The 13,312-nt window shown below is 38.4% G+C and overlaps 1 protein-coding gene across 9 annotated transcripts in view; it reads left to right on the top strand.

Moving 5' to 3' along the window:
- Positions 1–13,312, top strand: part of pcbp3 (poly(rC) binding protein 3) — a 56,203-nt gene that overhangs the window by 27,576 nt on the left and 15,315 nt on the right. For 7 of the 9 annotated variants that reach the window (XR_009791111.1, XM_061792340.1, XM_061792337.1 and 4 more), the window contains 9 exons: positions 1,518–1,681; positions 3,900–3,923; positions 4,000–4,032; positions 5,690–5,806; positions 6,727–6,858; positions 8,465–8,593; positions 10,546–10,620; positions 12,254–12,295; positions 13,047–13,125. Coding sequence is in view for 8 of the 9 variants with exons in the window: in XM_061792340.1 (XP_061648324.1) it covers positions 1,607–1,681; positions 3,900–3,923; positions 4,000–4,032; positions 5,690–5,806; positions 6,727–6,858; positions 8,465–8,593; positions 10,546–10,620; positions 12,254–12,295; positions 13,047–13,125 (706 nt within the window). In the remaining variant the exon portion in view is untranslated. The remainder of the gene's footprint in view (positions 1–1,517; positions 1,682–3,899; positions 3,924–3,999; positions 4,033–5,689; positions 5,807–6,726; positions 6,859–8,464; positions 8,594–10,545; positions 10,621–12,253; positions 12,296–13,046; positions 13,126–13,312) is intronic. The other 2 variants (XM_061792341.1, XM_061792339.1) reach the window with 1 other exon arrangement.

Below are 13,312 nucleotides of genomic sequence, written 5' to 3'. Positions count from 1 at the left end.
AGAAACCATTCTGAAAGTGTAGACAGTCCTTATGGAAGAAGCCCGGCACACTCAGTTTGCTGTGTACAACATTGAAAGAACAGAGAATGCACTTGTGATTTAAATTGCAGGAGGCTTTTTTTGTGCTTTTGCAAGAGGCATTTTGTGGTAACTCTGCTAAAACATTTGCTGCGCACAGAATATCTTGAAGCAGTGGCAGCATTGTAAGGTTTGTCGGCGTGGGTGGGCTAGAGATAGTAGCATCCTGTCTGTCTCCCTGTCTACCTGTGTCTTTGTGTTCAACCATGGCCAGGTGACACAACCAAGGGACAAGGGTTTTTGGCACAGATAATCACAGCCATTGCATACTCGGCCGATTGGGTTGACCTGATGCGTTGTTAGTCAAAGTTTGGCCAAAATGTAATCAATGCACAAATATCAAAGTTAGTTTTTACCCAAACCGCAGGGGAGCTAATTCTGCAGCAAAAGTAGCAAGGCAGCTCCACTTGGACAAACTACCTACTGTTACGTTCACGAAGAAGTGAATTTAGATTACAAAAACTATTTAAAGCTTTTCAAATGGAAAAAAAATTACATCAGTTGGGGGAATATATTATATGGTGACACAGTGACCTATTGGTTAGTACGTCTGCCTCAGAGTTCTGAAGTTCGGATTCGGCTCAAGGCTGCACCTCTGTGTGGTGTTTACAGAGAACTCGGTGCCCCGGCTTCGTAAATTTCAAAAACATGCATGTTTTGTTATAATTTGTCAGCTGCAATCGAGGCAATAGTCATTATTGAGTAAATTATGAACAGTAACCTATACCCAATTTATTGGATCACTCAAATCTGAGAATTCTCATCATGATCCCAGTTCTTTGTTAGGCTGACCAGACGTCCAGATATGAAGGTTTATTCGCTAGTTGTTGTGACTCGAATGAACATTCAATAACACATAAGGACTAGTCATATGTTAAGTGAATTTTTACTTTATGAACCTTTATTAACTTGATTCTTGTATTATTTGGACTTTTATTCTGCAAAGATACTTTTATTTTCTAAAAAATAAGAGTAAATTCACAAAAATGCACTTTTTTGTTCTTGGGGAAAAAAAGACCATCAATGTAATAATACACCTTTCTTAAAAAAAAACCAACAACTTGTAGGGATGTTAGATAAATGTTCACATGTCACAATCTAATCATAGCTTATAATTAGCCTAAAGCTAAGGTATGGAGGTGTAATTAGTCATTTTACATCATAATTTATTGCAATTTATTGTGCGGACCCAAAGCTACAGCTAGCAGACCAAAAAGGGTCCGGGGAACCACTGCTTTACAATATTTATTAATGGGAACTTAACCTGAACATGCCTCCTCCATTATGTTTTAATTTTCCTGAACAAAGAAATATTTTGGTTTGACTTGTACGGTTTGTGGTCAAATGTTGACTAGAATGACCAAAGTACAGTACATTGGCTGTTGAAAAGTTTGATATTTTAAAGATGAAAAAATATGTCCTTGTGTGATGTTTGGCAGGTGCCTAGCTGGCTGGCACCCCATCATATTCCATCTCCTTTTGAGGACCCCCATTCCGGCATCATCATCCGGTCTCACCTTCTCCTGCCATGGAGTCAACCCAAGTCCAGTCGGAGGGTGGCCTCAATGTCACCCTCACCATCCGTCTCCTCATGCATGGAAAAGTAAGCCAACACAGAGAAGAGTACTGTACTTTCTTTGAGGAGGGACAGAATGTCATATGGAGGAATGTGTCCACTGCATGCGCCACGCCTGCAGATCTGCACACATATTGACAAGTGTTTGAAGTGCTTCCACGATGAGTGAAAGTTCTTTTTTATAAATCCCTTTTTTCCCCACACAAAGAAAGAAACAAAGAAACTACGGCCTCACAGGGAGGTCTGAAAGTATTATTCCTTCCTCTCGTGTAAATGGATGCTGTCGACTTCACACCTCCATCTTTTCACTTCTTGTGTATTGTATAAAGTAATTACGGTAAACCAACTACTGTGATTTACTGATGAATGTATAAAACACACTAAAACCAGTTATACAATATCAAATACTGTATGAAATTCTCCATTACAGTTTTATAAAGCTCTGTAAGAAATGAACTCACTCGTTAACTAACTTAATTATTCCAACATATCTTTGAATAGCAAAGTCAGAGAAAGTGATGATTTTGGAGTGGCGTCTTAATTTTTCGCAGAGCTGTAAGTGATTTACTAAGATTTTGGGGATGTATAAATACTCGCAAAATCACAATATGAACACAGGAGAAGTTTGATCAAACTGTTTGTGTTTCCTTTTAAGTACAGGACATGTTTCAAACAACACTGCTTGCAGACAGTAAAACGTTTGTCAAAATGTGTCACTCCCTGGTCGTTGTATTCAACAATGAAACCAGAATTAATTTGCACCGGTGCTTCTTCAGGCGGCACGGTGGCCGACTGGTTAGAGCGTCAGCCTCACAGTTCTGAGGACCCGGGTTCAGTCCCCGGTTCCGCCTGTGTGGAGTTTGCATGTTCTCCCCGTGCCTGTGTGGGTTTTCTCCCACATCCCAAAAACATGCATTAATTGGAGACTCTAAATTGCCCGTAGGTGTGAATGTGAGTGTGAATGGTTGTTTGTTTCTCTGTGCCCTGCGATTGGCTGGCAACCAGTTCAGGGTGTACCCCGCCTCCTGCCCGATGACAGCTGGGATAGGCTCCAGCACGCCCGCGACCCTAGTGAGGCGATGCGGCTCAGAAAATGGATGGATGGACGGTGCTTCTTCAAATTTTCATCCCTCACATCTTTTGCTCGTGGTAGTGGTTTTCAACCGTGAATTACACTTCGAACTCAGATTTAGTTACAACTGTGAGGGTGAACGCGGAAGAGGCTCACGCACACACACGCACAGCGTCAATGCAAAAACTGAAAAAAACGTGGTCCGTAAGGTCGTATTGTACCATGCAGAGCATACCGAACCGAGTACCATCCCATCCCGAGTGAAAATGTATGTACTACTTGTCTATCATAAGAGCACACATGAAAAAGTCTCCAGGGAAAAAGAACTGGAAATAAGTCATTTTGTTTTGAAGCAGCCATTTGCGGAATATTCCAGAGCTCGTACTTTGACAGACTCCTGCTAGGGACTTGGCCCAAATGAGCCCCAGTTGGAAGCGGGTACTCTAGATTGATGGGGGAGGCTTAATTGCAGAGCATTTTTAGCATGAAGTCACACTTTGATAAGCGTTTTGGGGCTTTGCTATGAAAACAAAATTGGCATAACGCCTGTTCTTCTTCTCGCAACTTTAATATTACATAAAGAAAACCATATAAAAATTTTCCACCACATTTAGTAATACTTTGACTATAAATACAAAAAATATTATTATACATTATATTTACTGTATTATTCTATTCTAGAGCTGTACAAGCTGAGCACAGACAGTATGTGTCATTGGATGGGTCCACAGCAACAGCAATTGAAACTAAAATTTGATCCAACCTTGCATGTCAGGCCTGAATCATTTTTGAAAAAGGCCAAAAAGGTAAGTCAAGGATAAATACTTGTAGTATAAAATGTGGCAACGGTGTGACTTTAAAAAGCCTGATGAATATTTCATAAATATTAATATCAACTCAGGGAGCATGGCGGCATGGGGCCTTAAAGTCACACTGGACGTAGACTAACCCTTGCAGTCACTTAGGAAAGGGCGGGTGTGTTGACACACAGCCAGGGCCGCTTCTCTGCCCTTTCCCCACTGCGCCACAGCGGGCACATGAAGAGTGATTATATGCGAATGGAGTGGACCTCAGCTTCAGTGTGTGACCACGGGAAGGAAAAATTCATTTTTAATGAATGGTACTGAAAAGTCTGTGATGAAACACTTTCTTTTTGGTGTGTTTTTATTGTAGGAAGTGGGAAGCATAATTGGAAAGGTACGTTCATTTACATCACTCATACACACTGGACATTTGATATATAATTATAATTTTGGTGTACTCTTTAATCCAGAAAGGGGAAACAGTGAAAAAGATGCGTGAAGAGGTGAGTTTCTACAACACGACAGGATATCATTTACTAATGGACATATCGTATTCACAAATGGTGATAATTATACCGTACCATGCGAAGCTTTTGAGGCCATTCTAGGAAATAAAATGTATAAATGCACGATATAATTCACTGTAAAATGTTTTTTTTTTATTAAGGAAAGTGTCCTCCACATACATCAAATTGCATACTCTTTTGAATAACTACAATTTAAAAGATTAATTTAAACTGACTTGAACACTGGAAAAATAGCATTTATTGCCTGTCTCCACTTTCTAAAATTAGACCATGAAATATACCATTTAATATTACCAACTTTACCATGAAATATAATAATGATCATTTAAACACTTTAGAAATGTTGCATTTTTTACATATTCGTGATAGTCTTTAGCCAAACTATATTTTAAGTTTATTATCTAAAAATGTGTTTACACTTACACCTACACTAGTCTCGTGCCCCGGGTTTTCACTCAGTCCTGTTACCCTAACACATTACGCGCTCTAAAAACTATGGAATATTTCACGGTCAGTCACATGGTCCACATGAAATTATATATATTTTTGTTTTTATGTTTAATTTAAACACATTTTGAATCACTGCAATGTGCTTAGTGCCAAGATTCTAGTAACATAAATGCCATGTGGCTATATTTCATATATAAATTAGATAATTCTATGCTAAAAATGTACACCTGTTACTTTTAGTCTAGTGGGGAGTTTCAATACAACCAAAACAATGCCATGATAAAATAAAGTTGCCTGAGGTGGTCCAATACACAGTTTGCATAGTTCATTATGTGTATTATCATATTTAAAATAAAAAAAAAAACAGTTGTTTTTAGAGCGTTACAATCGGTAAATGACAGCACTTTTACCTTTGTTGTTTTTTTCATTAACTAACATTTTAAAATTAACAAAAACGCAGTCTGCTAGCAGGATTAGGTCCTTTTAGGTTAGTGCCAACAAACAATGCTAAACGCCATAGACGGACTAACAAACAGCATCCGTGTCACAGTGTTGTAATGGATATTTAAACACAAATGGTGACGCAACATACTGTATGTAGACAGACAACACTCATATAGTCTTTATCCTCTGTGAAAAACGACTAATATTACTGCAGCATACTGAGCAGTTGTGACTGTCTCCTTGATGTATTGCTGTATGTCTGTAATATACTGTCCCTTGGTGGCCAAGGCACGCACAACAGAAGCAGCAACATAATTTCCATTGAACTAAAGCAAAGAATTGTGGCAAAAATGGTTACATTCTTTAAATTCTTTTCAATTATGTCATTTCTGTTTTTTATTAATTAAGATATTATAATGTGTTATTTTCTTCTTAAAACATATTACAAACTATTTTTGAAGGAGGCTTGAATGAATTAAAACCCATTAAAATCCATTAAAAGGAATAGAAATACGATTATTTCGATTTATTTTAATGGGAAAAGATGATTTGAGAGTGTTTTAAGTTAAAAGCTTGGTCATGGAACAAATTAAACCTGTATCTTATGGTAGCACTGTACTGGCAAGTATTTATTTCGTAATTATATGTCTGACCATTTTGTCAGTGCTGAGATCCAGTGCTGGTTTCACATTCGCTTTATAGATTTAAATGACAATACGCAATATGCTGCTTTTCCCAGAGTGGAGCACGAATCAACATCTCCGAAGGCAACTGCCCAGAGAGGATAGTTACCATCACTGGACCAACAGACACCATCTTCAAGGCTTTTGCCATGATTGCTTATAAATTCGAGGAGGTAAGTGCGTAGTGGCTCAAAAAAATAATTCAATTTGTTGGCCACACCATGAGTGTTTCTCCATTTATACGCATGGAAGCCACAGCTTCAAGGGTATTTTCTGTAGCTAGGGTTGGTGTGTGAGAATTTCTTTTTTTATTTATTTTTTTTTACTTGGCTTTTTAAACCATGGCAGGAAATATTCAGTAAGGAAAATCACAGTTTATGTCCCTTAATGGGACTTGGTGGCCATCTGGACCATCCAAAGTAGAATGACATTCATCGGTAAATAGAATTTGTTGTACATTAGTCTTCTTCATGTACCAGCAGCTTCAAGTACCTGCTTACTGCTCTTAAGTGGCATTTTAACAGCGGTTCTCCAAATAAAATCTGTTTGCCTCACCGAAACTTGCTTTATGCATTGGACTATTCTGCACTTTTAATCAGCAGAAAGAGCTGAAAGTAATTAAAGGTTTGTTGGTAAACAGAATCTTTTTGCTTCGTTAAGGCTCATCTGGGAAAGTTACAATGTCTAAATACTTCCCCACACCGGTTCCATAATAATTTGCAACACAGTGTGAATAAAAAAAAAAAAAAAGGACTCTCTGTCATATACCAAATGACCTTTGTAACAATTGCACATCTTATCGCAAATGGTCATTTAAGGCAGCAACATTTAAATGCTCCAATAATGCAATTGCATTACAAACTGTCTGTGATTGGCTGGCAACCAGTTCAGGGTGTACCCCGCCTCCTGCCCGATGTTAGCTGGGATAGGCTCCAGCACGCCCGCGACCCTAGTGAGGAGAAGCGGCTCAGAAAATGGATGGATTACAAACTGTTTAAAACTGGCAGTTACAACCGCCAACTTTAACTTCCTGAATTATTTAGGCCACCTAAAGACCATGTTCATAGTGTAAGGTGAAATTCTTGTTTTCCAGGATATCATCAATTCCATGAGCAATAGCTCGGCAACCAGCAAGCCTCCAGTCACCTTAAGGCTTGTGGTGCCAGCCAGCCAGTGCGGCTCTCTCATAGGAAAAGGGGGTTCCAAAATAAAAGAAATGAGAGAGGTAGGAAAAAATGTGCCCTTCTTGATGACCCTACAAATTGTTATTCATCCATTAGTGCTGGTCAGTCTGATGTGTTTCCTTCTGCTTAATGTGTTTGTAATATCTAATCATAACATATACGGTTCTATTAAAAATTAATGGGTTTTCCTTTTGCTTAAAGGAGACATATAATGCATTTCTCTCTATTTTAAAACAGTTCCCAGGTGTCATAACGAAAGGTCTCTGAGATTATTTTCTCAAAATGCATAAAGAATAACCACACATTTAATATCTTGACTGAGAGACAAGCTTTGTAGTGTATGTCAGGGAGGAGTTAAGTTTACCCGGAGACGTTATGGAGCGTCTTTACTGCATGTATATGTACACATGTACATCTGGTTAATTTTTTTTCGAAATCAAATCATACAAAAGCCATTTCTTTTTGATGGCAATGCAAGATGAGTTTGGAATGACAAAAATTTTAGGATCATAGTTTGTGGTGAATTTATGGTTTAAACTACGAACATAAGCAGTTAATATAGGGTGTAGGGGTGTCAATTACACATATTTTTTCACTATTCCCGTCAGGTTTCGGCCCATCATGTGGCATGTTTGTAGTAGACTGTGTGCATACCAGAGGTGAGACCAAGCCATTGCTTTCCAAGTCACAATCTCAAGACTTTGTCCTCAAGTCTTAAGTCGAGAAATGCAAGTCCCGAGTCAAGTCGCAAGTCCTACGCTTTGAGTTTTGAGTCCTTTTGAGCCATTTTACCAGCAAAATAAAAATATATCTTAATATATATATATAGTTTGTTTAATTAATATGTATATATTATATGCTGCATTTATTTATTTAATATATTTTAAAATCCATATTTATTTATCAAGGGCGGCACGGTGGCGGCACGGTGAAAATAAATTTGATAAACCAGTGCATTGAAACATTATAAGAAAACTAGGGGCTGATTATAATTTTTGCACCTTCAAAACCAATTATCAAGGGGGGGTTACTTTATTGCCCATCCAAAACCAATTGATGGTAGGTTTTGAGTTATTTTATGAAAATGCTGCGCTATGACTTACTTTCTCTCTCTTTATTTCTGAAGTAAAATTAAACAGACCTGACCCAAAAATTTGCATCCAGTAGTGCTGCAGTTAGTAATTGATTATTCTACTGACAATTCTATCGGAATAATTAAGTGTAAGGATAAAATATATTTTGTTTGGTTAAAGAGCAAGTTTGAATACACAAGAGAAAATGAGACATTTCACTTAATAATGAACGACCAATTGGTTTCCTGTTTTAGATAACAGTATTTTTTCTTAAATTCACCTTGTGCATATACCAGGAAACTGCATTTTCTCATCTCCAAACATTTCTAGTGAGGCAATATCAAACACAAATATAAATAGATTTCAGTTTAAACTTGGTATTTCTTGTATCAAAAACACAAGGCAATAATTAAAAAAAAGAGGAACAGAGGTTTGTCCTCTGTGTGATTGCGCACAAAGCTAGCTGCTAAACCAGTTTGACCTTATTTCCCTTGTGAAGCCCATTCGCACTGCAGTCTGTGTGGAAGTGAATTGTTAGTTTGTCAACATTATAATGGCCATCTCCCATCTGTAGTCCACAGGGGCGCAAGTTCAGGTGGCAGGGGACATGCTCCCCAACTCGACAGAGCGTGCCGTGACAATCTCCGGGACCCCAGAAGCCATCATCCAGTGTGTCAAACAGATCTGTGTCGTCATGCTGGAGGTATAACATCAAAAATACAAATCAGATACTATCAAATATATATGATAGTAGTACATGTGTATACACTGTATATTTCCATATATACTATATCTATCGATCTATCTATCTATATATCTATATATCTATATATCTATATATCTATATATCTATATATCTATCTATCTATCTATCTATCTATCTATCTATCTATCTATCTACATATACATACGAGTTCAACTGAAAAAGCCAAACAGACAAAAATAGAACTGACAAAAACAGAGGCACGGCTACTAGCAGACTGCCTGTTGCGGCATTGTTCAATGCTGTTTTCTTAACCCTGTAAAACCAAACAACCCCTAAAATAAGGGTTTTATTTCAGAAACCGACAAGTTCCATACTCATTTTATTGCAGGGTTACTTCATCTCCATCGAAGCCAACCACGAGCCCATTTGTATATATGTCATCATATAGGCTACTGGTCACTCATCACATACTGTACGTCCTCAAACCGCATTCATGTTTTCTTGTTAAGTTGATGCTAATTTAGCTTTGATTGTATTTCAAAGGGAATGTACAATATAACTTTCAACTCTATTTCCTATGGTTAATTGCTTGAAACTTTTCAAGAAATATTTACAAGAAGCTGCCATACAGACATCACCAACAAGTACTTCAAACAGTACAGAAAGCACATGGCTTACAAACATTTTCAAAATGTGTGGCTGGTTGGAAGGAGAGAGAGATTGGTGTGCCTCTTCCTTGGAAAACACCTGCATTCATTTTTTTCAAACATTATTTTTGGGGTTATTTCCACCTCAGACAAGTTCCTCAGACTCGCAGAGATATTCATTTTCTCCGCCCTCTTCAGAGAGGGAAGTCAATCCCCGCAGTGTATTCTCTATGCAAATGATGCTAAACGTGCTCATGGTAGTTTAAACCATACAAATTATTAGCGACAAAGAAGAAGGTATTGTCTGCTAGCATGAAGACAATCTACTGCTATAGCTTTACTGTTGTTTTCAGGAAGGCTGTGTTTAGGTAACCTGGTTCAGCAGGAAAATTGCACAGAATCGGACAACCTCAGATCCGTATCTGAATCATATGTGCATGAAATTCTGTGTGTGATTGTATATATATATATATATATATATATATATATATATATATATATATAGATATGCCACAATTCGAAACTCTTCCCAGGTGTCTTAATAAAAAGGTTGGAGCAAGGACCTCTCGTTATTGCCTTCTTAGCGGCTATTCCGGCCTCTCACGTGACTGTTTTTCAAAAAATGTGACTTGTAAATAATCTAGTGACTTTTTATGGTGTTCTGGAAACTGGGAGTCTCCCTCCACAGTAGGAGATGTTTACCTCTCCGTGTACAGACTGCAAATAAATTGCCACCACTGGTTAATATAACCGCATCCCCTATACTTGATTGGTACCAATGGGCTGGCACTTAGCCAATAGAATCTGTTCCACTGCTGCAAATCAAGTGTGTTTAGCATTGTACAGTAGCTTCATGATACATGCAAAGCACATAAGCGCAAGAGGAAATTTGATTAAGCCCACCACTGTCTTGAACAGCCTTGTTGCTGGGCACAACTTGATTCATCAGCAGTCATTACAATAGATTGGGAAAGTCCCATGATTCCTGTGCAACCTGCTTTCACAGAAAAAAAAAGCAAACATGGGCAGAATCGTACTACAAATACAGGTGTGAGGATCATCATGTATTGCTGGAGCCAAGGAGACGACTGAAGCGCTATTGATCACCACACAGTCAAGACTGTCTCACACTATCATTGTACAAGGACATTGTTAAAAGTAAAGCTGAAGATTCGGAAGATCACTATCACATGGATGTCTCCACACGTATTGACTGAGCTGAAAAACAAGAAACCTTTTTTTTATCTCTTAGACCTATCACTCTCGTGTATCTCTCTCTCTCTCTCTCTCTCTCTCTCCTAGTCTCCACCCAAAGGTGCCACGATCCCCTATCGCCCGAAGCCTGCTTCCACCCCTGTCATTTTTTCAGGGGGCCAGGTAAGAGTCCAGCTGGCCGAATTGCATTGGTTTACAACAAGAGTCAACCCAAAGGTCACGAGACCATCAAATGTGTATATGCTGACACAACATTCACACAAATAGCATTAAACACAAACACAATAAATATTAAAGCTGCAAGCAGCAATGAACAGGCCATCACACCGCATTTTCCATGGGGAATCCTCAAAATGATCATCAAACTTTGACACCATTCTCTGACATTTGATGGCAAAATTACCCCAAAAAAATTAAATAAAAAATAAACAGCTTCAGTTTAGCTACATGCTTCAGGATTGGGGATGATTTGGGTAAATTCCCTACTTTGTAAAAGTACAAGCCCTGAAATTAGTTCAGAAATTTCCAACTTCCTATTAAATTTCCTGGATCAGTCATTAAGATTTTTGTATATCCTGTTGTGGTACACATATTCACCAAATTCACTATCATTTGTTGAAACAGATTTGTGTAATTTTCCATGGGGCGCTTTTGCGTGAGATTTGGAAATCTTGTCTGGAGCCCCTAAAATATTATACATTTTTACCAGAATACACAAACAAAAAAACATAATAAATTCATTGGTTCTCAAACTGGGGTCCCCAGAACCCTGTTTAAACAAAAGGGGTATTATTACACTCATAAAGTCCTATTTTTTATTGAAAACAAAAATGTGTTTTTTGTGTGAATACAGGCCTAAAATGTGTAATTTTACAAGAAAAAGTTGCATTTTTTTATTGTTAAAATATGACTTTCATTGGTAAACTTCCACTTTAAATAGCAAAAAAAAAATGAAGACTATCTTGGAAAAATACAACTTTATTCTTGTAAGATTTTGAATCATAATCCTGACAAAATGTCTTTGCGTCAGCCTCACAGTTCTGAGGACCCGGGTTCAATCCCCGGCCCCGCCTGTGTGGAGATTGCATGTTGCCTGCGTGGGTTTTCTCTGGGCACTCCGGTTTCCTCCCACATCCCAAAAACATGCATTAATTGGAGACTCTAAATTGCCCGTAGGCATGACTGTGAGTGCGAATGGTTGTTTGTTTGTATGTGCCCTGCGATTGGCTGGCAACCAGTTCAAGGTGTACCCCACCTCCTGCCCGATGACAGCTGGGATAGGCTCCAGCACGCCCGCGACCCTAGTGAGGAGAAGCGGCTCAGAAAATGGATGGATGGACTACCGGAGACAAATTCCTTGTGTGTTTTTTGGCAAAATAAAGATGATTCTGATTCTGATTCGGATTTATTCACATTAAAATGTTTCATCTCTAAAATTTTCTAAATTGTAATCGTAACATGACTTTTTCATGAAAATAGGCAATTTTTCAATCCCCAAACAATTCAGGGGTACACATAGATTAATTAAGGATTATGAGGGGGTCCTTAGAAAAACATCTCCACTGTAAAGGGTTCCTGGACCAAAGAATTTGAGAACCCCTTGTTCTAGTTGTGGTCTCTGTGTGTCAACTTTTAATACTGACTGTAAAATGACTGAACATGATATGAATTTGCACACTGTTAAAAACAACTAAACAATCATTGTACATATCGAGACAATAATGATACCTGTGTATCTTTACATATTCAGTTGCATGTATGTTTTAACTATGCCTATTTTCAATGTCTCCCACAGGCTTACACGATTCAGGGACAGTATGCCATTCCACACCCTGATGTGAGTTTTTAATTCTCTTCCAATATTAAAATTCTTCAATTATCCAGAAGATTGAGAATGTGGGATCAAAAAAGTGACACCCCTTCTCTGACATTCTTTAAAGTCAGTTGCAGATCTCATTCAGATCCCGCAAATAACAAAAGCGTGGTCACCGTATTAATGTCAGTCCCTCCCATAATTTCCAGTTTATCGTATAGTGTCCCATTAATAATCTGCTATCATCTATCCTTGTCGCAAGAGCATCTCCGGAGCTACCTCGTGTCAGATAGACTAATTCAAAGTTGGACAGTGATGGATGCGCTTGAAGGTAACGCAAGAAGGTACAATCACTCAAGAGCAGACTTGACATCCTCTTTCACCCATTAAAAGTCTATAAAAAGGGAGAATCAGAATTGAAAGCACCCGTTTTCCCCGTTTTCCAATGGAAACCAACACTGCCGCACGATAGCAATAACTTTGGACCGTCCATGGTGCTGTTACTCTAACATACAAAAAAAAAAAAACTGTCACTGGTTTAGATGTACAATACACGTGTATAATTATCTATCTTATGCACTCAAATCAGAATTTAGAGTTCAGAGCTCCATGTCAGAAACTTTCTCCTTTCTCTATCCTTCTCATGTTTTTTCCAACCCCTCCACCATCATGAATGTGTTCCCACCTATCCTCACCATCTCTGCTTTTGGGTTTACTACATTTTCTTGGTGTAAACAGTAACCTGTTAGTTGTACTTTCCCTCCTAACCCTTCAGCAGCTGACCAAGCTCCACCAGCTGGCTATGCAGCAAACCCCCTTTACCCCTCTCGGACAGACCACCCCCGCTTTCCCTGGTACGTACCCACAAGACCCTGTAGACGTGTCCTTTTCTGTCGTCATCCTGACGAACATTTTTATCCTTTCCCTTCTCTTACCTTCCACCTTATCTCCTTTTGTTTTAATTTCAGCATGACTTGCTATCTGTACATTTTTTTTTTTTTTTTTTTAGAGAAGAAAAACATTAGACCTTTTAAAAGCAAA

Source organism: Phyllopteryx taeniolatus, chromosome 12 (genome assembly GCF_024500385.1).
Source record: "Phyllopteryx taeniolatus isolate TA_2022b chromosome 12, UOR_Ptae_1.2, whole genome shotgun sequence".
Lineage (NCBI taxonomy): Eukaryota > Metazoa > Chordata > Actinopteri > Syngnathiformes > Syngnathidae > Phyllopteryx > Phyllopteryx taeniolatus.
The sequence above is the reverse complement of the archived record's forward strand: the minus strand, read 5'-3'. Positions and strand labels throughout refer to the sequence as shown.